General features: G+C 35.9%; 1 protein-coding gene across 1 annotated transcript; it reads right to left on the bottom strand.

Annotated features, from left to right (window-relative positions):
* Window positions 1-7,996: 7,996 nt before the first annotated feature.
* On the bottom strand, window positions 7,997-10,003 carry LOC127130570 (uncharacterized). Its single transcript, XM_051059552.1, has 4 exons — window positions 9,754-10,003; window positions 9,037-9,369; window positions 8,761-8,940; window positions 7,997-8,649 (listed from the first exon to the last, which is right to left on the bottom strand). The coding sequence occupies exons 1-4, from the start codon at window positions 10,001-10,003 to the stop codon at window positions 7,997-7,999; spliced, it is 1,416 nt and encodes a 471-aa protein (XP_050915509.1).
* Window positions 10,004-26,764: the final 16,761 nt, after the last annotated feature.

Genomic DNA, 26,764 nt, shown 5'->3' with positions numbered 1-26,764 from the left:
TAAACTCTTTTAAAATTTTATAAAAAAGGACAAGCCTCATCAAACTTCTTTTTTGTTCCTTTGTGCATTTTCTTTTAAGAGACTTTTAAAAAAAATATTATATATTAATCTATTCTTGTAGTGATGCAAACCACTATACTTCTAAAATATGTTGAGAAATGATTGACATTTTCAACTTGAATGTTTAGGCATGTTTGTGAGAAAGTCCAAGTAAAAATTCTTCATATCAAGATGATTCAAATGCTCATTTCCTCATACTTATGGGTAGTAAGTTTGAGTTTTCAACTTGAATACGACGAAATGTCTTTTCAAATTAAAACTAATCAACAAATAACCCAGATTTTTCATAAACATAGATTTGCAAGTGGTTCCTATGGAGTACCATAGATATAGGGGGTGCTAATACCTTACCCATGCATAACCAACCCCGTATCCAGATTTCTCTTTTGTTTTACCTTTTTGTGGATTTTGTTCGACGTTTTTCCCATTCCCTTTAGAAACAATAAAGTTTGGTGGAAACTCTTGCTTTTCTAAGTTAAGTTAATCAATAGTTTAATCTCTAAAAAAATTCCCGCCGCGACAGCTAGTGACTCTATTGGGGATCAGTCTCTAAGTGGGTTACGCCTAGCTTGTATATCTGTGTTTATGTTCTTGCTTTTTGTTAATTGTTTTTTGGGGGCTTGATGATCTTTGTATGATAAGATAAGTCCCATACCCGGACTTGAATGCACTTAAGCTAGGATGGTGGTATAGTCATGTTGACCTTATTGGCGTTAGTCTTGTTAGGTTGGTATAAGAACCCCGCTCAGATGAGACCATTTAGAGGTATTAATATCTTGCGAGTAGTCGTAATGGCGTTATTATTTTCGACATGGGAGTCCAAGATTATGAGAGACCTTAGAACACTTTAACCCCACTTGGCCTTTAGGATGTTGGTGACCTTTCTGGCGTATGCCTGGTCTGGTTGATACACGATACTACACTCAAACGAGGTTCTCTTGAGAATACTATTGGTCTACGAGCAAGTCGTTAAACCGGTAATATCCGAAAGATGGATTTAAAACTCTAGGAACTTTTTTTGAATATGGTTACTGTTTCATAAATCCAAAGCTATAGAGCATACCCTGCGGGGTGGTTATCACCCTGTCCACATGAATCCATGCTCGTGATGTTAAACCTTTAAACCCCTCATGTTTGTGATTGTGGCATAATCATGCATTCATGCCTTCATGAACATCTATTTTTTCACCTAGTTTTCAAGGAACTTAGGAACTTTATTTGCAAACATCGTAGGTAATTTGAAAATGGACTCTAGAAGGAGAAACACTCATCAGTTCCATTTCAAACGTCCTGAATTGAAAGAGTTAAGGAAAGTAGGATCTTTGGTGGCTTGTCCTTCTGATTTCAAAGACCGGTATGAAAGACTTATGACTGTGTTGAATACTAATGTAGAAGATGGAGTTCTGAACACCTTGGTCTAGTTCTATGATTCAGCATATATGTGTTTCACTTTCCCTTATTATCAGCTCGCACCTACTTTGGAGGAGTATTCTATTACATGGATTTGTCTATACCAGATCAGATAGCATTTAGTGGTTTAAAGGATATTCCTAAGGCTCGTGTCATTTGGAGAAGTTGTGCATTTGAGAAAAGGGGTCATTGATACTAATCTTGTGACTAAAGGAGGTATTATTGGTCTACCTGCTAAGTTATTGATGGAGAAGGCTTATGCTCTTACTAGTGCTAGGAGTATGGTTGCTTTCGAAGTTGTTCTCACTTTGCTTATCTATGGCATAGTTTTGTTCCCTAACTTGACAACTTTATGGACATCAATGCTATCCATATCTTTCTTATTCGAAATCCAGTTCCTACTTTGCTTATAGATACCTATTATTTTATTTATCACATAACGGGAAAGAATTGAGGAACTGTTATGTGTGCATGCATATTTACTATACAAGTGGGTTGTTTCGCACTTTTGGTAGTCCAACTTATTCAAGGATAACAAGAAGTGTTTAAGGTGGTCTTAGAGGATTATGTCTCTCACCAATACGGGTGTGACTTAGTATTCTAGATTTTACGACAATGTGAAGATTATTAACAGTTATGGTGAATTCACTAATGTACCTCTTTTTGGTACAAAATAAGGTATCAACTACAATCCAATTTTGGCTCAATGTCAGCTTAGGTATGCTATGAAGGATACACCAGGCAATATTCTTTTGGAAGGGTTCTTCATTAAAGAAGGTTTTGATAGAAAGGAATTTAAGGAAAAGATAGTACACCCCTGGCATAAGGTTCATAGAAAAGGAAAGGATGAATTAGGAAACAAAGGTTGTGTTTCCTTGGAGCCTTACACTCAATGTGTGCAAGCAAGAGCTGCTAAGATTAAGATGCCTTATCCTTTTGAAGAACCTATGTTCCCTAAAGTCATAGGACATACTTCTGTCCCAATTGAAGACCTGAAGGGACTCCAAGTTACTTTATACCGGATGAAGCAAGAAAGAGATGCTTAGGAGAGAAAGTTTTATGTTTCAAATGCAGAGAGGTTAGAACTACAAAGGCAATTGAAAGAGAAAGATGATTTGCTTAACCAGAAGGATGGTTTGATTGAACAACATGGAAATAAAAGGAAGAGGGGGCAAGAGGCTATGTATGGTGCTTGGAAATGTGTTGTTGACAAGATCTTGAAAGAAAAGGTTGACATGAAGATTGCTTTTGAAGATCATATCGGGAAGCTCAAGAGGAAGTTGCAGCATTAAGGATAATTTTATCTAGTTGTGGTTCCCTTGGATCCTAGGCCTTAGTTTATGTATTTTGTGTATGATTTATTTGAAATCATGAACTGAAATTGTAATCCTTCCAAACATTTTAATGAAATGAAAGTTCGAGTTTTCTTTTAATGTGTTATTACTTATGATGTTTGCAACCTGTTTTTAATTCCTTAGTTCCTTTAAAACAATCATTTTCACATTACATTTCAAGCATCATTTACATAATTTACATCATTTGGTTTTGATTTTTTCAAGTTTTCTTTCGGAGTCTCATTCGTTTTCCTTCATCTTCATAGAAGACAAGCTGACACACCGGTATAATACTCGTGCCAACTCAAGACAAAAGATGGAGACATTCGAGCAAGAACAAAGATAAATTTGTAAGGATGTGAATTCGTTGAAAGTAAGAATGGATAGAATGACTGCTCTGTTGGAATCCTTGGTGGAAACTTAGAATCAACCTTCACCTCTGTCTCAACCTTAAGTGATTGTTATCTCTGAGATTGCAACAACTCCTATTGTATCTGGTGTACCTACTGGACCTCCACGTCAGAATCAGTTGCCTGTTGGTTATCCTTGAGGTATGGCTCCAAATTATATGCCAGAGAATTTCAACCTTGCTACTGAAGCTCCTTTGGTGACTTAGGTTCCTCCAGTTCAACCTGTAATTGTCACCGCTCGTCTAGTTGTGCATGATATGCCACAAGTAGAGGATCTTATCTATCACACCACTCCTAGTGAAAATGCGGATCTTTATGAGATAATGGATGAATTCTAAGATGAATTTCAAGAATTGGAGAAAGAGTTGAAAGCTATGAAAAGTAAAGACTTGTTTGGTAAGAATGCTCATTATTTGTGCTTGGTGCCCAATGTCAAGATCCCTATCAAATTCAAGGTCCCTGACTTTGAAAAGTACAAGGGTAATTCTTGTATTCGAAGTCATTTGACTAAGTATTTCCGGAATATGGATACTCACACTGATGATGATAAGTTGTTGATTCTCTATTTTCAAGATGATTTGACTAGTGCAACTTTGAAGTGGTATATGAGGCTGGATCGTGCTTATATCAGTTCTTTTAATGACCTTATAGAGGCATTTGTACGTCAATACAAGTAAAATTTGGACATGTCTCCTGATCATGACCAACTCTGTGCCATGTCACATAAGGATAATGAATCATTCAAATAATACACTCAGAGATGGCGTGAAGTTGTTGCTCAGATTAACCCTCAAATGGAAGAGAAGGAGGTGACAAAGATGTTCCTCAAAACTTTGGGTTCTTTCTATTATGAGAGTATGGTTGTTAGTGCTCCAAATTATTTCACTAAAATGGTTGGTATGAGATTTAGATTAGAATAAGGTGTTAGAGAGGGTTGTTTGACAAAAGAAGCAAGTTCGTCAAGTGGAACAAAGAAGTATCGCAACAGTTTCCAAAAAATATAAATAAGGGGATACTAATGTTATTTCTCAAGGGGGAAGGCAGAGAAGACCCAGAAATGGAAGTGATCATCAGAATTAGTCTCAACAACAATATTATCAACAACCTCATATTGCCACAATAACTCGGGTGGTTAGTCCAACTTCTTTTGTGCTGCAGCTCCCGAGTTTTCTTTCTCCCAAATGGTATCTCCCTTTCACAATTAGGTTAAAGTTAGCTTAAATATCCTCCTCAAGAATGAGGTGCCATGCCTTTCCTTTGGGAAAATCCGTTGGAGGGCAAGTTGGTCAGCTTATGCAAAAAAAGAAGTTTGGCATACAAGGCTGCGTTTGGCGTAGGAGGCAGCTTACACCCATTTGGTGAAGTAATCAATAGCCACTAGGATGAAGCGATGTCCATTTGAAGCAGTAGGCTCAATACGTCCGATCATATCGAAACCCCACATTGCGAAAGGCCATGGAGAAGTCAGAACATTCAAAGGCACGAGAGGAACATGCACTTTATCAACATAAATTTGGCATTTATGACATGATCTGGCGTGAAGGTGGCAGTTAGTCTCCATAGTCATCCAGTAATAGCCTACTCTCAGAATCCTTTTCGCCATGGCATGACCACTGGAGTATGTTCCAAACGAACACTCATGAATCTCTTTAATAATTTTGTCTACTTCGTGTATGTCCATGCATTTGAGCATAACAGAGTCATGATTCCTGTTATACAACACATCACCACTTAAGAAAAACTGGGAAAACAATTTCCTTAATGTTTTCTTGTCAGGGATAGTCGCGTCCTCCAGGTATTCTTGTTTCTCTAAGTATCTATTGATATCATAAAACCAGGGCTTATCATCCCGAACTTCGTCATTATTATAACAAAAAGCGGGCTCATCGAACCTCATAATGCTGATGGAAGGGGCTTCATTTGCCCATTTGACTTTGAACATTGACGCTAGAGTGGCCAACGCATCTGCTAAATGATTCTCTTCTCTTGGAATATGCTTTAATATGATCTCTTCACAATATGGAATCAACTTCATCACATGTTCTCGGTATGAAATTAAATTTGGATGTCGAGTCTCCCAATCTCCATTAATTTGGCTAACGACCAGGGCAGAATCCCCATACACCTCAAAATACTTGATTCTCAAATCAATAACGGTTTCAATCCCATAGATCCAAGCTTCATATTCAACCATGTTATTTGTGCAATCAAAAACAGATTCTGGCAGTGAAAGGAATGTGAAAACCCGTGGGAGAAGTAACGACAGCTCCCGCACCGTTTCCTAAAGCATTTAAAGCACCGTCGAACATGAGCGTCCATCGCAATCCTGGTTCTGGGTCTTCATATGGGTTCGGTCGGTTGTAATATTCATTAAGAAACAACACGTATTCATCAGGAAACTCGAACTTCATCGGCTGGTAATCTTCCACACGATGATGAGTTAGGTAGTCAACAATTATACTACTCTTGATGGCCTTCTAAGTCATATACTGGATACCATATTCTGTTAAAATCATTTCCCAACGGGAAACCTTCCCTGTGAGAGAAGGCTTCTCAAAAATATATTTGATCGGGTCCATCTTCAAAATCAAAAGAGTAGTGTGGGTCAACATGTACTGTCTTAGCCGGTGAGCAGCCCACGCTAGAGCACAACAAGTTTTCTCAAGCAGTGAATATTTGATTTCACAATTGATAAACTTTTTGCTTAGGTAGTATATTGCGTGCTCTTTTCGGCCAGACTCATCATGTTGGCCTAATACACACCCCATCGACTCGTCGAGGATAGTGAGATACACGGTCAAGGGTTTACCCTTTATAGGAGGCATAAGAACTGAAGGTTCTTGCATGTACTCTTTTATATTCTCGAATGGCTTTTGACAATTATCGTTCCACACTACTGCCTGATCCTTTCTCAACAATTTGAACATTGGTTCCCATATAGCTGTAAGATTGGAGATAAACCTAGCAGTGTAATTCAACCTCCCTAAGAACTTACGCACTTGTTTTTCGGTTCTTGGCTCAGGCATCTCTTGAATCTCTTTTATCTTCGCAGTGTCAACCTCAATTCCTCTTTTACTGATCAAAAAGCCAAGTAATTTACCATGCCTTACTCCAAAAGTACATTTGTTGGGATTTAGCCTTAGCCTGAACTTCCTCAATCTTTCAAACAATTTCTGTAAGTTGATTAAATGTTCTTCCTCTATATGAGATTCCGCAATTATATCATCCACGTAGCACTCAATCTCTTTATGGATCATGTCATGGAATAGGGTTACCATTGCACGCTGGTAAGTTACCTATGCATTCTTCAAACCAAAAGGCATAACTTTGTAACAAAAGGTTCCTTGAGGTGTAATAAATGTGGTTTTCTCCATGTCTTCTAGAGTCATTTTAATCTGGTTATTACTGGAGAAACCGTCCATGAATGAAAAAATTGAGAACTGCACAGTGTTGTCGACCAATATATCAATATGAGGGAGCGGAAAATCATCCTTAGGACTTGCTCTATTCAAATCAAGGTAATCGACACACATTCATACCTTATCATCTTTCTTAGGCACCGGGACGATGTTCGCTACCCACGGAGGATACGAAGTAACTGCCAGAAAACCTGCATCAAATTGCTTTTGCACTTCATATTTGATCTTTTTTGACATATCAGGGTGCATCCTTTGAAGCTTCTGCTTAACCAGTGGACACTCTTATTTCAAATGTAGCCTATGCACCACAATATTTGCATCTAGACAAGGCATGTCTTGATATGACCAAGCAAATATGTCAATAAATTCTCGCAGCATGTCGATCAACCTTATCTTCACACTTTCTTCAAAAAAACCTCTACTTTGACCTCTCTCACGTCGTCCTCGGTTCCAAGATTCACAACCTCAATGTCTTCTTGGTACGGCTGAATGACCTTTTCCTCTTGCCTCAACAATCTTATCAACTCTTCAGAGAGTTCACAATCTTCGTCACCTTCTTCTTCAACTTGGTAGATCAGATTGTCAAAGTCATAATGAGCGATAGAGAATCATTATCAATGGGGTCCAAGGTGGACGTGGATCTGCATTAATGACATTTTTATGCTTTTTAGGAAGTGTTTGGTGAAAAGAAAATATTGCCATTTTTAAAAGGAAAGATAAAAGTAAGAGTAGAAAGACAAAGATCAAAAGATTTGAATGCGAAAACGTCCTTTATTTTATGATAAAAATTGCAAATGAAACAAGCTGGCCATACATGATTCACCACGGCTTGGGCAGAGCGCGAGAATTATTGCATGATAAGAAAACAAAATAAGATTACTCCTGATTAAGCGGAGTTCTTCACCTGGAACACTTGGCCGGATTCAGTAGTTGATATCATAATCACTGTCATCGTCATCATTAACAACATTGGCCTAATCATTTTTTATAAATCCAACACTTGTAAATTTCACTGGAGTGAGAACTTTTAGAGCCCGGGGAGCTTCAGGAGCTATGTCTTGCTGGGAATTACTGAAACCGAGGCCCAATTTTTCAAATTTCAAAGGAAGATCTAACACACTACCCCAACCTTCGGGGTGACCACTCTCGACCACTGCTCTGACATCCTTCAATGAAGACATGGAAACTACAAGCTTCTTACACTCAAAACGAGGGGTCTTGATCATCTGAACTGCCTCGAATGCCTGAAATGGAGTTTCATGTACTTCCCTTTCAACCTCTATATATTGGAAATATGTCAAATGACTCACCATGTACTCTTCCTCACCACACAAAGTAACAATCTTATTACCACTTGAGAATTTCATTTTTTATGCAATGTTGATGTTACAACGCTTGCCCCACGAATCCACGGGCGTCCTAGCAAACAATAATATGTGGGTGGTATGTCCATGACGAAGAATGTTGCACCAAAAACTTGTGGTCCAATTTTAACAGGTAGGTCTACCTCACCAAAAACATCTCTTCGAGACCCATCAAAAGCCCGGACTATCAAGTCGCTGGGGCGCAATTCAATTCCTGCATAATCAATCTTCATTAGGGTAGACTTAGATAGCACATTCAAGGATGATTTTGTGTCCACCAACACACGGGATAATGTAGTTCCTTTGCATTCCATAAAAATGTGCAAGGCTTTGTTATGATTGTGTCCTTCTGGGGGGAGATCAAAGTCTATAAAATCTAAACTGTTATCAACTGAAATACTGGCCACAACCCCTTCTAGCTGGTTGATAGTGATGTTTTGCGGTACAAAAGCAGAACTCAATAATTTCATCAGGGTATTCCTATGAGCTTCGGAACACAACAACAAGGACAATACTGAAATTTTAGACGACGTCTGGCTTAGATGATCTATCACTTTATAGTCACTTTTCCTGATTAATCTCAATAACTTTTCAACTTCTTGAGACAAGGAAGTTCCAGGTATTACATTTGGAGTACTAACTTGTATAGATCCTGAATTATCACCCACCACTTGTTTACCCTTGGCTTTCGCCAAGGCATCAACATTATCTTAGATGTTTTGTGGAGAATATACCCTAGCACTTCTGGTAATTCTTCCTGTACCGACAAAGTTGTCAATATTCAAACTTGTGTCTTCACTTGGTTTGTCTTCGGGAAGCCTCCCTTCTTGCTTTACTACATGGTAATAAACGTCTGACCCATAATGCCAAGGCACAACATTCTCGTTGGAGTAAGGAATAGGTCCAGGCAACGTGATTGTCAAGGGAGTAGGCCTAGCAGGCGCTGGAATATTTGTAAGAGTATACGAAATGGAAATTACCGCTACATCTTTCTCTTCAACCTTCTCGTCTTTCACGGTCCTATCACACTATAAAATACCTTCACTAATCAGATTCTGAATCCCAATCTTCAGACTAACACATCCCTTTGGCTGATTCTGGCATTCACGACAATCTGGGGAACACCCAAGGAAAATACCATTTTGGATTAGGTAACTCTTAACACACGGAAGAGGAGTAGACAGCAGGTTCACATCCATGATTAAATTCAGACTTTCACCCTCTTCCACAACATTAACAATGGGTCCGGTATGAGCTGGCATCAGATTTTGAATAACATTAGGTCTGTTGTCAGGGGTGAACTGAATGGCCTTAGAATCCAATAATTCTTTCACTTTGGATTTAAGGGCCCAACAATTCTCCACACCATGGCCTATACTGCCAAAATGAAATTCACAACGAGCATTAGGACTATAACCTACAGGGAGCCTCTCAAGAGGAGGTGGCATGCCCCTCAAATTAACCAATTTCAGCTGTTAAAAATGTTGAAGAGCTTGAGAATAAGTCATTGGGAGTGGATCAAATACTTTCTCAATTCTGGGCTGCCATGGCTGATTGTAATTGCGATGAGGAGGGGTTTGTTGTTGTTGCTGCTATTGGTACTATGGTTGTTATTACCGTTGAGGAGTTATGATGACCAGAATGGCCACATCATTCACTTGTTGTTGTTGATGTGGATGCTGATGTTGATGTTGATAATGCTGTTGATGTTGATAGTGTTGTTGATGTTGTTGTTGGTATTATTGTCTACCTTTACCTTTCTGAGTATAAGCATTGCTTGATTCACCCTCCTTCTTCTTAGGGTAACCACTGAATGACTTCTTATTAACTCGACTTGCAGAACTACCAGTATTGGCTGACTGTATTTTACCCATCTTAAGACCAACTTCAATTCTCTCTCCAGCCATTACCAACTCGGAAAAACCAGTAGAAGTACTATCCATCATTCTGTCGTAGTAAGGACCTTGCAAGGTACCCATGAACATGTCAACCGATTGTCTTTCCATCAGTGGAGGTTTAACTCTAGCAACTAATTCACACCATTTTTGAGCGTATTCCTTGAACAATTCATTCGACCCTGAGTCAGACTTTGAAATTGGGTCTTATTTGGTGCCACGTCAATATTGTATTGGTAGTGTTTCACAAATGCTTCCACCAAGTCCCTCCAGTTTCTGATGTGTGTTCTTTCCAGATGCATATACCATTCCAAAGATGCCCCCAACTAGGTTGTCCTGGAAAAATGCATTAATAACCTCTCATCTTCAAAATAAGCAGACATCTTAGGATAATAAGCTCTGACATGTGTCTTTGGACAAGTTGTACTAGCATATTTGTAGAAGACGGAAACCTTGAACTTAGGTGGAACCCTTACCCCTGGTACCAGTCCCAGGTTAGTAATGTCCATCCATAAAACACCTTGTCCCTGTACTGCTTTCAACCTTTCTTCCAACAAACAGTATTTATCATGCATTACATCAGTCAAAAAGCATCCATCAGGGTTTAGATGAAAAGTCGGGAGTTCTGGCATTTTATATGGTCTTGATAACATTCATTCAGTTATTTATTCATTAAAAAGTCAAAAGACTTGATTTCTCAAAACTCAGTGCATCGTCCATTCCATTGCATCATGTTTCAGAGGTCTAGCGGGTGACATTCAAGAGTATTGTCGTCATCTGAATCTTTGTAGGGTTTCGATTATGATTGAGAATTAGAAGCAAATGGTTCAAGAGTGATTCCTTTGCATATGATTGTCTATTCACAATTTCTCGATCAGTAAATCAATATATTCACAAGACATATGCATTTTTTACTAATCACAACATGCATTTTGTTTTGTATAACACTTAAAATATAAACTAAAATAATATTTCGAATTTATAGACGGACCAGTTGAATCAACGAGCCAAAAATTTGAAAACTGACCTTGCAGACGTCAGTTTTCTTAACCTACGATTCACGTAGTTTAACCTAGCATCCTCCTTTTATTTTTTCGACTAATTTTTCGATCGCATTTTGATCAGCCTGAGCCTTTTAACCGAACATTTTTATTTAAAAATTTGATAAAAACGTGTATGTTTCTAAGAAGTTTATTTTGCAATGATTATTTTGGCGCATTCAGTTTTATTTACGGGCATTTTTACGCCCGATTTTTATTCATTTTTAATCCCTTTATTTTTAAATTTTTTTAGCCAAAACATTCGTTGGATTTTACCGGAGTTATTTGTATTTTCGGTTCTATTTTAATTTGTATTATTTATTTTTAATTTATCTAGTAAAGAATAAAAAAATTAAAATTTTGAATTAAAATTTTCTTGATAAAAGCCCAATCCCCATAAGCCACTTGTCCTTTTTCTTTTTTGAAATTGATTAAAATTTGGACCAGTAGGATGAGTACACTTGACAGTTGCTTTAAGTTTTCTCTTCTTTTCCTTTTCCTTTTCCTCTTCTCTTCTCCCATGATTCCTCTCTCAGTATTTTTTCGTCTTTGTTTTTTTTCCATCCCCGCTTCATGACATCATCTCATAACCTCTTGTCTCACTTATTGCAAAAAAAAAAATATAATAATATAAGAAGAAAGTTGTGTTATGTTGTTGTGAAAAAAAGAAGAACGAAGTGAGGAGGAAGAAGAGGAAATTTTGATAATTTCATGCCTGCCACGTGTCGCATGATAAATGGAGAGATTTTGATTTTGAAATTTTTATGAAACTCTCTCTGTCCAAGTATCTAACCGTCCCATTTTTCGATTTTTTTTAAATAACCAGTACTTTCAATTTAAATCTCTAAATAATCTATTTTTTAAAAAATAAAATAAAATAAGCACCTTTCTTAACTGATGCGCCAGTTGAACTGGCGCATCCAACTAAACATCAAAGGAGGCGTCCAGATCCTTGGCGCATGCATGCAAAACCAATGCATGTATGCGCCACATGCATTGACGCATGCATGTGTTATGTGTTATGTGTGTGAAGCATATCCCATATTCGTTCTTCTATATATACCACCCTACGCATCTCCCATATTATTTCACAAGATTTGTTGTCATGTGACCCCAATGTTGACCGTTGTCGTATGCCCTAGTCCACTTCTCCAATGGAATATTGTCGATCCACCGTACTGCATCTGCGTTTGACAATCTGATATCTTTGTGGTAGTGTTTGAAAGAAGGTTCTGTTAATATGTATCCTACATTGACAACCTTTTTTCATAACGTTTGGTCTTTGATCTCCCACATAAAATTTTGAGCGATGTGTCTAATGTAGTAGACATGCATCAACGGAGGATCCTGCTAGCCACTATCAATGTTTTTGTAGGCACTCACTATTGAAGGGTGTCGGCCAGAGATCAAACATAAGTTAGATTGAGGAGCAACATGCAATCATAGATTTTTTAGGAAAAAACTCCATCCCTCAGTAGTCTCCCCTTCAACCAGGGCAAAGGCGATTGAAAAAATGTTGTTGTTGTCATCTTGTGCCACTTCCATCAATAGCGTTCCCTTGTATTTCCCGTACAATCATGTACCATCAATTTGTATAATAGGTTTACAGAAAGCAAAACCTTTGATGCATGGTTGATACGCCCAGAAGAGACGGTGAAATATTCCATTTCCAATAGCACAAGTCTCGTCTAGGGCATACGCCAACAACGTTTCCAACATTACAATAGTCCATGGAGCATACTGTTTAAGAGCCACCAATTATCTCAATTGCCATACATTTATTAAATATAAATTCAAAAATAAATAAAATAAAATAATGTATATTTTCAAAATGATTAAATCATGTATATGTGTTCAAATAATTATTATTTATGATTATACCTAAACAAGTAGTAGGTAGTACAATAGTAATTTATGTAAATGAATTCAATTAAAGTGTTTTAAATACAACATATATGTTATATGAGTCCATGTTATTCTTTATAACAACTTTAAAGAAACCAAAGAAAGTCCAAAATAGTGTGAAGCATGCATTCTCTTAAAACTTCTCAGAATCGATTATTGTGTACGCGTACATGTTAGAATCCATCATTTTGTATTTCTTATGCATGTAGTGTGTGTAGGGTTTAGTCACGTCAAAATGAAAAACAAATAATTATATTGTAATTAAATTATTTTATATTTTATAACAACTTTAAATTGTATATTATATTTTATAACAACTTTAAATTGAATATTTTATTTAGTTACGCCATTTTAATTGGCGTATATGTGTTATAAAAATAGAAAAAGTCCAAAACACATGCACTCACTTTAAAAGCGTCTCAGAATTGATTATTAAATTTAACATTTAAATGACCGTTTCATTTGTATTATTCTATCTTCAAAATTCTATAAATATCGATTTTCAATTTTCACATATTTCAAAATTATTCTTATAGATGAAAGATGCAGATGTAATTAAACAGAAAAGAAAATGTAAGTTTTTCTAAATTTTATTATTATTTATGTTAGGTTTATTTATTTACTTATATTATACATTACTATCATTATTATTTACTTGTGTTTATTTTATTTGTACTGCGTTCGCACGGTCACTCTCGTGTCCATCTGTCCGTTTTTCAAGTCTATACATAAAAATATACACAAACTTTTTTTGTTTAACTTTGAACATGAACTAGTCATACATGGTGCTAGACCAACTCAACGGTATCATATCATTATTCAAAGACCCCAAACACCTCAAGAAAATTGTGGGAGACCTCGAAGACAGACTAACACACCTGGATGTGGAACATGGGTGCGTTTCTATCGGACGGATCATTGAAATTCTTGTTAATTTTGTGTATTTTTTTATTATAACATAAATATAATTTTTATTTTCAATATATTTTTTTATTTGTAAAATTAATATTTAAATTTAAAAAAATAAAAATTAAAGGGGCATGCGCCACATGCATTGACACATACACTATGTAGTGTATGCATGCACCAATGCATGTGACACTAAGGCATGCATGCATACACTATGTAGTGTATGCATGCACCAATGCATGTGACACTAAGGCATGCATGCGCCAATGCACGTGGCGCCTATATGCATTGATTTTGCATGCATGCGCCAAGGATAATGACGGCTCCTCTCTAGTTTATTGCATGTGCCAGTTCAACTGGCACATCAGCTCAAAATAGTGGTTATTTTTGTATTTTTTTTCTTTGAAAAAATGGTTATTTAGGGATTAAAGTTGAAAATAATGGTTATTTTAAAAAAAACCCATTTTTTTCTTATTTGCTTTTATTTTTCCTTTTTTTTACTAATTATTATTATTATTATTATTATTATTATTTTATTATTATTATTAATTACTAACTATTCTTATTATATTATTATTATTATTATTATTATTTATATTATTACTATTATTATTATTTGTTATTGTTTTTAATTACTATTATTGATTATTATTATTATTATTATTATTATTATTATTATTATTATTATATTTTTTATTATTGTTAATTATTATTATTGATTATTATTGTTATTATTTTAATTTATTTTTATTTTATTATTGTTTATTGAATAAATTTATTATTTTAAATTGATAAATAGAATATTTGATTATTTGCCCCATCGGTTTTCAGATGCGTCGCGACTTCGGAGTTAAAATTCAATTTAACTTCAGAAACCGCTCGAACGCATAAATTGTATTGACCGACCTCAGATAGAGAAATTCCTGCATGAATCACTTTACGATTGCTTAACATAGTGCTGAATTCATTAGTTTGATTGTCATTTTATTTTACCTTTAAAAAAATATCGTTTAAATCATCGAGTTGTTGGATTTTCAGATGCGTACGATTTCGGAGTTAAAAATTCAATTTAACTCCAGAAACTGCTTAAACGCATAAAGTTTATTGACCGACCTCAGATAAAGTGCTTACAACATGAATCCCTTTATGATTGCTTAATATAACGCTAAATTCAGTAGTTTAAAACTCTGATTTATTTCTGGTCCCTTGGCTTTTTCTTAGGCATTCTTACAATGAGATCATTGTCTATTTACAGTTGTTTATTGAGCTTGTATTGTTAATTGTTGTATTGTATCCCCATTCGAAAAAATGTACCCCAATTCTTTAGTGTGTAATAACTTTTACCACTTTCATTTATTTTATTGTGTTAGTTGATTGTTAATTCAAAGATCAAAATCAACCACTTTCCGAAAAGAACAAAAAGCAAACACTCGATCCAACATCGAGTCTTTTTCCCAAATTAAATCCAAATTAATTTCAAAGTCGAGCATCTCTCCCGATTAATCCAAACTCTCTTTATAAATCAACTTCAGACGCTTGATCCAACATCAAGTTGCTCCTTTTAAATCTTTTTTTACAATAAAAATTGAAGAATTTGATTAGGTTTAGACTTTCTCTTTCTTGAATGTTAGGATACTGCTGTAGAGTTCCATGTTCGAACATTCGTCTTCCATATTAAAATACAATAATTATCTGAATTAAGTCATTTCTCTTATAGAAGAAAAAGATTGATTGGGTATCGACCTTATCCTTCCTGATTATTTGGGCATCTGTATAGCTCCTTGTGTGAATAATTGTCTTCAGTTAAAACTTTGACCTAATTTGCCAGACATTTTTATAATAAATTTTGGATGAAAAGAGAGTGATTGGGCTTAGGCCTCTTTCTTTTCTGGCATTTAAGTACTGTATTGGAGCTCCTTGTTTGGATTCCTTCAACTTAAAATCAACTTAACCGATCAAACTCATTTTCCACCCTTGCACGACTTCAAAAACAAATTAGAAAACGAGTATGCTTTATCCATATCGACATGAAACAAATAAAGATTTCCGCCTCCAAGAGTGAGGAACAAGTAAAGGTTTAGTCACTCTATATTCTAAAGGATCACTCCTTAAAAGCAATCAACCCAGTAGTTCTTTCTAAGTAGAACTATGTAGCCTTGAGTTCTCAATAGCACCTGGAGATACGTAAGAGCAGGATTTTGAAATCTTGTCAAGCACACCTTAATAAAAAGCACCCTTTTAATAAAAATATTTCCTTTCCTTCTTTCTCTTTTCTCACTCGATAAGTAGAATATTGAAAACAATATCACACTAACACTCTTGCACAAAACTAACTAAATGGGTCCTGTTGAGTATTATGGATATGAGGGGTGCTAATACCTTCCCCTTGCATAACCGACTCCTGAACCCGATCTGGTTGTGACGACCAGTTATTTTTTTGTTTTTCATGGGTTTTATAGATATTTCCCCTTTCCCCTTAAGGAATAAATAAAGTTTGGTGGTGAATCTGTTTTGATTATATTTCGAGCATTTTTACGCTCAAATATTTTTCATACAACGACTCTGCTGGGGATATAATACCTAAGTGAGTCCACCCTAATTTAGTTGTTTTGTATTTGAGTGCTTTCTTTTATCTATTTGCTTGCTTCTTATCATTTTTATCTTTATATTCCTTTATTATCTGTATATCCAATTGTTGTATAGTATCATTGGAACTCTCTAATTGTTGGCATTGTGTGAGGAAAAAATCTATACCCGAGCTTTGAGAAAAACCTAAGTTAGGATGGTGGTTGTGTAGTATTGACCTGTGAGACACCAAACTCGTTGGGTTGATCCGAGTACCCCACTCAGATAAGATACCTTGACAGTATTGATGTCTTACAATTAATCGTTATGGCGGTGATATTTTCAACCCCGATCCATGATTTTAAGGACCTTTTATAGAACCTTGAACCAATGGCTTTTAGGACCGAGGGTTGTGCAATATCGACCTACGAGACTTAGGACTCATTGGTTTGATGCGAAGACCTCACCAAGAATAGATCCCTTTGAGGATATTATTGTCTTACGATTAGTCGTTTTGGCGATAATATCGTCATATGGGAACCGCGTCTAGAACCATGAAGTCGATGGTTGTGTAGTGTTGACCTCCGAGACTTAGGACTTATTGGATTGATGTGAAGATCTCACCCATAATAGATCATCTTAAGGATATTATTGTCTTACGATTAGTTGTTGTGGCGGTAATATTTTCAAGTAAGGTCCATGACTTGGGGACTTGATTAAACCCTAGAGCCTACACATGGGTGGATTTCCTATTCCTAGAACTTTTCCTCTATGAAATGACTAATCATAATGTTCCAACGATTACAAACCCAATTGTTCATACCTAAACATGAGCATTTAATTATCATAACATTCTTAACATAAACATAAAAAACGCTTATTGCATTAACATGCATCCAATATGCATCATGCATTTCATTTATCAAAACAAAAACTCATTTCATTTCTCCTCGTCTCCAGTTATTTAAGCTGATTCCTCGACATCCATACGCTACTCGCTCTAACACATGAAGAGTAATGGATCAAGTTCAACATGAACAATCTGCTATGAGAGAGGAAATCGACTCCGTCAAAAGCAAAATCGATCAGATTTTAGAGACAATGTTGGCCCTAGCTAGAAGAGAAGAAGAGATACGCGTTGCTACTATTGCAGGGAATAACTTCAAGGGCCTATTTCACATTCAGGACCTTCAATTCCCATTCCTAATCATGTGATTTACGGTCTTCCTCCTGGTTTCACTCCTCCGCCCGAGGGAACTCGTATGCCTTAGTCTATACATACCTCTAGGGTCGCTGATGGATTTGCTGCACAAGGGCCGCCTGTTGTCAATCAAATTCCCATTACTCACACTGATGAGGAGATTCAAGATGAATACAAAATTCAAAATTGTCATATGGCTACTCCGATGGTCAATTCTGTTGCTGCTCAGAATTTTGAAGCTATCCTAATGTGTCTTGCCTTGACAGAAAAATTAAGAATCATGGAGGGGCATAACTCAACCAGCTTGAGTGCTTTGGATATGTGTCTAGTGCATGATATGGTGATGCCTCCTAAGTTCAAAGCTCTGAAATTTGAAAAGTAAAAGGGCCTCAGCTGTCCAAATATCCATCTGAAGATGTATTGTAGAAAGATGGATGCATATGCCATGGATGATAAACTCATGATTCATTGTTTTCAAGACAACCTGACTAGAGCGGCTATAGAATGGCATATTCAATTAGAGCGCAACAACATACATACTTGGGCTGAGTTGGCTGACGCGTTCACGAAACAATACAAATATAACAATGACATGGCTCCAAATCATACTCAACTCCAGAATATGTCCCCGAAAGGAAATGAATCCTTTAAGGAATATGCACATTGTTGGAGATGATTGGATACAAGAGTACATCCACTGCTAGTGGATCGTGAATTTATTGATATCTTCATGAGTACCTTGCATGGCTAATACTATGAAAGACTGATTAGTAGTGTGTTTGCAGGTTTCTTTGACATGGTGATTATTGGTGAAAGAGTGTAGGAAGGTTTAAAGAGTGGAAAGATTCAAGGAGGATCCAGTAGCTAGGCTGGAGTGAGGAGACCTTTCAACAAGTATAAAAAGAACGAGGACAAGACAAACGTCATCTCATCTCAAAAAGGGAAACCACAACGAAGGGAATCGGTCACAATGCCTTAATTTCCGTACCCGTATATAGCAGCTGCACAATATCCTATGATGCCTTATCCATAAGTTGTTCAGGCTCCGATTCCAGCTCAAGAACCTTAGCATCAAGCTCCTCAAACATATGAGCCACGAGCTCCTCAACCATATCAGGCACGGGCTCCTCAGCAATATCAATAGCCATCACCTCAGCAGTACCAACAGGGTCAGAACAAAAATTATTATCACAACCAAACAAGTCCTCGAAGGCCAACTCAGTTTTATCCAATTCTGATGGCGTACATTGAATTGCTTCCTTAGTTGATTCAAAGATCTCTGGTGTTCCCCAAGAAGCTTAATCCATTAGTGACATACCCACACAACTTCAACCACAATGCATTATGTGAGTACCATGATGGATCGCCAAGACATACCATGCAGGACTGCAAAGCCATCAAGTACATGGTACAAGAGTTAATTGATCAAGATATATTGTCATTTGCGGACATTCCAAATGTGGTGGACAATCCTCTGCATGGATAAATGTGAATACTTCAAGAAGCAAAGTCAATGGACCAGACATGATATCTCATCCTCAAAGTAGGTCATTAGGCCATTTTATCATTTGCATTTTTGTAGTTTTCTTGTTCGCTAAGTGTTTATTTGCTTTTAAATATTATTAATCTAAATGGTTATATATATATATATATATCTGTGTGTGTGTGTATGTGTGTGTGTGTGGGCATGCGTGTGTGTGTGTGTGTGTGTGTGTGTGAAGAAAAACACGTGGTTACACCTCTTAGGTGTTCAGAATGATTCTCTTGAGATTTGAACGCATAGCCGAGTTAATTGAAGATTACCCTGCACTTGATTCAGAATAAGGATTTTTTTCGTTCAGAAAGAAACACCGACTTATAGGCTCAAAGCGGTTGACGAAGGATTATCTTTATTATATATATATATATATATATATATATATATATATATATATATATATATATATATATATATATATATATATGTATGTATGTATGTGTGTGTGTGTGTGTGTGTGTGAAGAAAAGCACATGGTTACACCTCTTAGGTGTTCAGAATGATTCTCTTGAGATTTGAATGCATAACCGAGTTAACTGAAGATTACCCCGCCCTTGGTTCAGAATAAGGATTTTTTTCGTTCAGAAAGAAACACCAACTTAGGCTCAAAGGGGTTGACGAAGGATTATCTTTCTTATATCTTAGGTGTTTGGGAAGTGAAACAATGTGTTACATCATCAACAAAGTTTTATTTAAAAGCATACTTGTTAGCAATTTTGGGTATTTCGTTTTCGTCATTCTCCTTCCGGTTTATGCTAAAATAACAGTTTTGATAAATATAAGCGAATGACAGAAACAATGATATATATATATATATATATATATATATATATATATATATATATATATATATATATATATATATATCATTGTTTCTGTCATTCGCTATATATATATATATATATATATATATATATATATATATATATATATATATATATATATATATATATATATATATATATATATATATATAGCGAATGACAGAAACAATGATATATATATATATATATATATATATATATATATATATATATATATATATATATATATATATATATATATATATATATATATATATATATATCATTGTTTCTGCCATTCACTAATATTTATCAAAACTGTTATTTTAGCATAAATCGGAAGGAGAATGACGAAAATGAAATACCCAAAATTGCTAACAAGTATGCTTTTAAATAAAACTTTGTTGATGATGTAACACATTGTTTCACTTCCCAAACACCGAAGATATAAGAAAGATAATCCTCTGTCAACCCCTTTGAGCCTATAAGTTGGTGTTTCTTTCTGAACGAAAAAAATCCTTATTCTGAACCAGGGACAGGGTAATCTTCAGTTAATTTGGCTATGCATTCAAATCTCAAGAGAATCATAATGAACACCTAAGAGGTGTAACCACGTGCTTTTCTTCACACACATTAAGAAGTGTCAAAGCAGTCATAAAAATCCAAAGGTATACTAGTTGTTATTCAAATAACCAATGACATGGTAGTCATAATCAATAGAAAAAGAAAAAATTATGCTAAGTCGAACACCAAGAAGTTGACTCAGGCAAAAATTAGGGCATCTTGGTGGACTAAGAGTTCAAAAGAACCAGTCCAGGAAAAAGTTGCGGAAAAGAATAAATAAGAAAAGAAATAAAAATGAAAACAGGTGACCGTCATAGCAAGAACCAAAGGGTCGCCAAAATTCCCTATAGAATCAAATTTTTGTAATTACCAAACAAAGACAAATGACTGCCACCTCAAATGAATGATTGTCATTGGTTCTCAAGCCATCATGTTCACACCTTCAAAATTTCTTTGGAATTTTGAATGATTGTGTCAAATTAACTGAATATAGGAACTGGAGATCATCATGAAGAAATGGTGGTATCACATTCTCAAGCCTCAAATGAATATAGGAACTGGAGCCATCACTTTGTTAATTTCAATTCAATACTTACGTAAAAGCATTAACACACAGATATAATGTATGATGATCTTCCATCAATAAATAAATAAATTTCTACTAAACTATCTCTTTTCCTTATGATTATGAAAGGTACCGATAAGTCTAGGGTACAACCAAAAGAAATCAAAGCCCCGTCACAAAGACTTATGGGTGTTTTCATAAACACCACAGGCGCATGATTTAAGTAATCAAAATCCCATGATAATAATGCACACATACAAAAAAATTAGGCCACAAAATGGTAAAATATTGACTCACCCCTCTTGGTAGCTAGTCACTCTAAAGGAAGTGGTGAGTTTTCCATACATTGAGATCAAACCAAATTTTCACCTAGAGGTAGGGAAGGGGTATAAAACCTTAGTTAGACATGGTGCCCATAGACGTCGAATAGAACTTTGGGCACAACCTCAAAGGGAAAGTTGCATCCTAGAGAAACAAACTCGGGATTGTAAGCAATACAACATAAAAAGTTAATATTGGTAAGTAATAAATTAAATTGTACATTGCATGACAAGAACGATAAAAGTTACTTATTCATTGAATTAATATATGTCGGTACATACACGTCGATTAAAAAGAGACTAATCTACTAAGGAAACCACCTTCTCTTCTTCAGTGGTTTGATGAAGACAGATTTTCTCTCGGAAGATCGGCCCAATGGGATAAAAATACTCCACCAACTTCAAGGCACTTTTTTCAAAAGATTCTTGGGAGATAAATTAATTTTCTTCCAAGTATTATGCTAACTCTTTAGACAAGGCAATGTTCTCAAGATGCATTGATGATATGTTGTCATTGTACATCATTTAGCAAGAAAAACTGGACAAATCATACTTAAAATGAGCAAGTTAGAAGTAAAAGAGTGGAAAAAGCATGGAAAAGTGCTTTTGGGTGAAGAAAAGCACTTATTGTGAAAAATGGTAAAAAAAGGAACAAAAACATGCTGCTAGCTACTGGAAAAAATGTGCCCATGCTACTCTAAAACGCGCCCGTGTTGGGCTAATCATTATTCAACGCACCAACATTGATACCAAAGGCTTCTACATTAGTGCACTTGCCTGATACGCTTTTTGATTGCTTTAAAAGGAAAAATGAGAGAAAAAATGGGTTCGACTACCAAGACAGAAAAGTGACGTGTTTGGGCGATTTTGGAGGCCCATTGGAGAGCTTTTTCTTAGGAGATTCTTCATGATCTTCGAATCTACACTTATGGTATTGAATTATTTCAACATGAGTAACTAGATTCCTCTTAGGTTATGTCTTAATTGATGATGAATATATTTTTATTTGATTGGGACATATGATCGGATGACGTTAATGTAATTGTCTTGACTCTTTATTATTATTAAGTTATTGATTATGCTTATTGCCTATTGTTTGTTACGATATTAGATTTGATCTTGATAAGTAGTGATTGCTGACCCTAGGACTATTTATCTAACTGTAGCGGGGTATTCGTTACCATTAGAGATATTGACTAAATCCAAGGTAAACCATACAAGTCGAGTCGCCACCGCACTTCTATTTATCCAAAGGAATGGTTAGAAAGCAAACAAAAACCTAAAAGTTCTATCAAATCAAAAACTAGTAAAATGTCAGAGATCTGGGTAAGGGGTTGGTTATGCAATGGGAAGGTTTTAAGCACCCAAAACATCCTAGGTACTCCTAGGGAGCCCTTTTCACATGTGTTGTAAGGTTGGTATTTTGTGAAAATTTGTTTGTGCAAACATGATTGAAGAGATGAGAAGATAATGGAAATGAAGAAAATAAAGTGCATTAAAATGAAATGGAATGTACCAATCAATCAAGGGTTGACCAAAGACATTGAGGATCATGGTCAAATAATCAAAAACAGAAGTAAGATGAAGATTGGATGTCAAGAAATAAACAAAATATTTTTGGCATTTTTAATAATTGAAAATAAACTTGAATTAAAATATTAAAGAAAGGTCAAACTTCAAAATCACTTCAAACCAACTTTGAAAAGTCCAAGTGAATTATCCCAAGTTCAACAAGGTCAAACAAAGTTTGACAAAAAATTTCAGCATTTTTAGAAGTCAGAAACTATTTTAAATCAATTAAAAATGCATGAAAAAAACCTAATTGAACTAAAATCTCAAATAAATCTCAAATCAATTAATAAATTGATGAGAATATTTTTCATAGATCTATCATCATTAAAAGAGGTTGGAAAAATATTTTTTGTACTTTTTGGATATCAAAAATTATTTTAAATGAATTAAAAATAACCAGAAAAGAGAAAATCCCTAAAAAATATCAAATGATAAAATAAAAAATATTAAAAATCATTTTTAGAAACTAGAAATTAAAAGGAGAAAAATGCAATTGGTCTCACATTTTGGACCAATAATGGAGGAGTTATGAATTTTTAAAATGAAATGGAATTAAAAGAAATAAAAGAAAATATAATAAGAAATTAAAATAATTGGAAAAACGTGGAACGTCAGATCTGAGCTCACTAATTAAGCTGGCAAATCATGAGGCTTCTGAGTGCGCGTCTACCATGTTCCTTTGGTCAATGCATCACATGTAGCATTTATATAAGTCATAACATGGGACGACTGTGATTAAATATGGAAAAATGAAATGCACGACTGAGATTGAATCTGGAGACCAGACGGTGACCAGCGCCACCGTCTTCTCCGGCGAAGTTCAAACTGTTGGTGTAAGCCCTAGAGGCCAATACTTTTGGTACTTGTATCGAATTATATATTAATAATAAAAGACTTTTTCTTTATTACGGTTGTTTAATAAAGTCCCTAAAATAGCTAAACCGTTTAATGAATCAAGTGTGACTTGATCATGAGACCACATTAAACATAAGGACAATATTCTTAAAGTATCCGTAGTCGAGCTTTATTATGAAGTGGGATAACATTAAAGCATTAAGACTATTATGTTTATAGACTGATGATCACATCTCATGGATCATGGATAAAGAGTTATCAAGTCTTAAACATAGGTATGAATATTAAGAGTAATATTTATACCAGATTGACCCGCTATGAGAATACTATATAGAAAGTTATGCAAAGTGTCATAAGTTATTCTCATGGTGATAATGGTGTATACCACTCTTCGACCTGAAACCACTATGGATCCTAGATGTAGAGTCGAGTGCTTTGTTGCTGATCCAACGTTGTCCGTAACTGGATAACCATAAAGACAATTGATGGGTACTCCACGAAGCATGCTGAGGAACATGAGTGACCTAGATGGAATTTTCCCATCCTGCGTAACAGGATAAATGTCTATGGGCCTAATATTAAACTGGACAAGGATGACACGGTCTATACCTTGTGTTCAATATAGACATAAGGGCAAAGGGGTAACTATACACATAATTATTATCACAGGAGGTTTTGTCAGATCACATGACATTTTCGTGTCTTGGGTAACAATGATGTATTGCTAGATACCGCTCACTGTTTATTATGTTAAATGCGTGATTTAATATAATTGCCAACGTCGCGAAAACCTACAGGGTCACACACAAAGGACGGATTGATAAGAGATAGAGTAACTAAGGAACACCGTAAGGTACGGTGCACTTAAGGGGAATACGAAATATGGTAAGGTACCAAATACTTAAGTGATTTTGGCATATTATGAGATATGGGCCAAAATACACTTAAGTGGGCTTTTTGGCTTGAAGCCCACACAAGTGGTTCTATAAATAGAGCTCTTGTGCAGAAGCATTGTATGGGAATACAACACAACTGAAGAGTTGGAATTTCGTATCTCTCTTTCTCTCACTCAAAGCCTTCATTCATAACAGCTAGCACTGCGATTGAAGGAACCCGTTCATGTGGACTGAGTAGAGACGTTGTCATCGTTCAACGTTCATGATCGCTCCGTGGATTTGTATCCAAGGTTTTTGATCGTTACAAGAGATCTGCACCAAAGGTTTGAATCGCCACAAGAGGTAACGATTCTATCACTGATCATGCCCATTCATAAGGATCACTAAATGGAGAAAATTTTAAATTCCGCTGCGCCTTGGATGGCAATTCTCTTTCACAAACTTGCAGAGAAAAAAAAGTTAACCAAATGTTACGATCTTGGTGCCAGTTGAAAGCTGGGGTGATGTACATCACCCCTGTACCAACCAAATCCATTCTAGGTTTCTACATTAAGAGAAATCAGAGATGGAATTTCTGTGGTGTTCAAATGAACTTAATGGATTTCGAAAATTCGAAGTTCAAGAATGTTGCCTCTATACAGAGGACTTCAGATCACACAACAACAGCAAGAAATAACCAGTATATGAGTAGCTTCAAAGAGATTAAAATGTGAGGTAAACCTCTGATTTGCAGAGTTTAGAGACACAATTTCTTGCTATGGATGCTTGCAGTTTGTTCTTTGGATCAAAAGGAAGAAGGCTAAGGAACTTTAGATTAAGAAAACAATCAATGAAATTGAATTCTAGATCTGAAAAATTGAAAGAAAATTGGTGAGTTCCTTTGGAGTGAGGGTGAGGATTCAATTGTGCAGCATTTGGGGCGCCTTTAGGTTGTTGAAATGAGAAGCTTGAGCAATGTATTTATAGCAAAATGTAGCTGAATGCATGAGCATTTCGTGTGCATGGATGGAAAGGGCCTCCATGCATGGGCCTGTACAGGCGCATGGAGGGCCCAATTCCAATTGGAAAAGAATGCTTATCATCAGCAAAAGTGTTTTGTACGTGCAGATAATGTGTACTGGGCTCATGCAATTTGTTTTCGATAAGTTTCCAAAAAACACACTAAATCTTTCTCCTCTTCGACAATGACATTTCCAATAATGAAACATAACCTTATGAGTAATGGTTGGAAAGCTTTTGGCATGAGGATCAAATGTTATATCGACCAAAACTTTATTTGGAAATGGGAACTTGATGAAAATTGATGTGTTAGCTCGACGAAGCTGTTTCGTTGTTATCTCAGATCTTTTCGCCTAAAGCTTCGACTCTGTCAAAATGCCTATGTCGGAGAGGGCTTTGTGGAGATACAAAAATCTGCTAAGTCCCAGGCTTCTACAAGAAATATTTGTTTACCCAAAGGGAAGATTCCAACAAAACAGCTTCGACACAGCCATCTTTTCGCAACACTTCCAAAGAACTTCAACCATTTGTCGAAATCTCCAATTTTAACAAATTGCCTCCAGGAAATGTCTGTTTCGAATTACTGTAGAAATGGTCATCTTTTGTGGTCACCAGAATTCGACCTTAGCTGCCCCCCAATTCCAACAAAGCCTTAAGTCCTACAATAAGGGCTTCGTATTCTACTTCATTGTTAGAACAAAGGGGACCTTCGATTCTATTTGAGTTTTGGCGAAATTCTGTCAGGAGAAATAACATGATCCCAACCCTACTTCCATCCTTATGGGTGGCACCGTCGAAGAAAAATCTCTAAGGTTTCGACTTAACTTGAAGTTGAGGATCTTCGACCACACCTGGCCACATCAATGAGCATAGGGGCTCCTAGAAGCTTTTGATCCTGTGATTGCCCAAGCTACAAAACAAACAAAGTTAGTGACATATTTTTGTGCTTTTGGTTAGTAAATAAAATGAGAAAAGCAATAATATACAATTCAAACATGCTCGGTGATCTCAAACCAACTTACAAGAGATCCCACCCAAAGGGTAAGAGCCAAGATGCTTATGATCCTTGAGGCAAAATGCAAATGCAATGTTATGATGCCATGAGGGATCTTAGGGTCAAAATTAGGGTCTTACAGATGCC

This window comes from Lathyrus oleraceus, chromosome 3, assembly GCF_024323335.1.
Source record: "Lathyrus oleraceus cultivar Zhongwan6 chromosome 3, CAAS_Psat_ZW6_1.0, whole genome shotgun sequence".
Taxonomy (NCBI): domain Eukaryota; kingdom Viridiplantae; phylum Streptophyta; class Magnoliopsida; order Fabales; family Fabaceae; genus Lathyrus; species Lathyrus oleraceus.
This window is presented reverse-complemented; position numbering and strand designations above follow the sequence as displayed.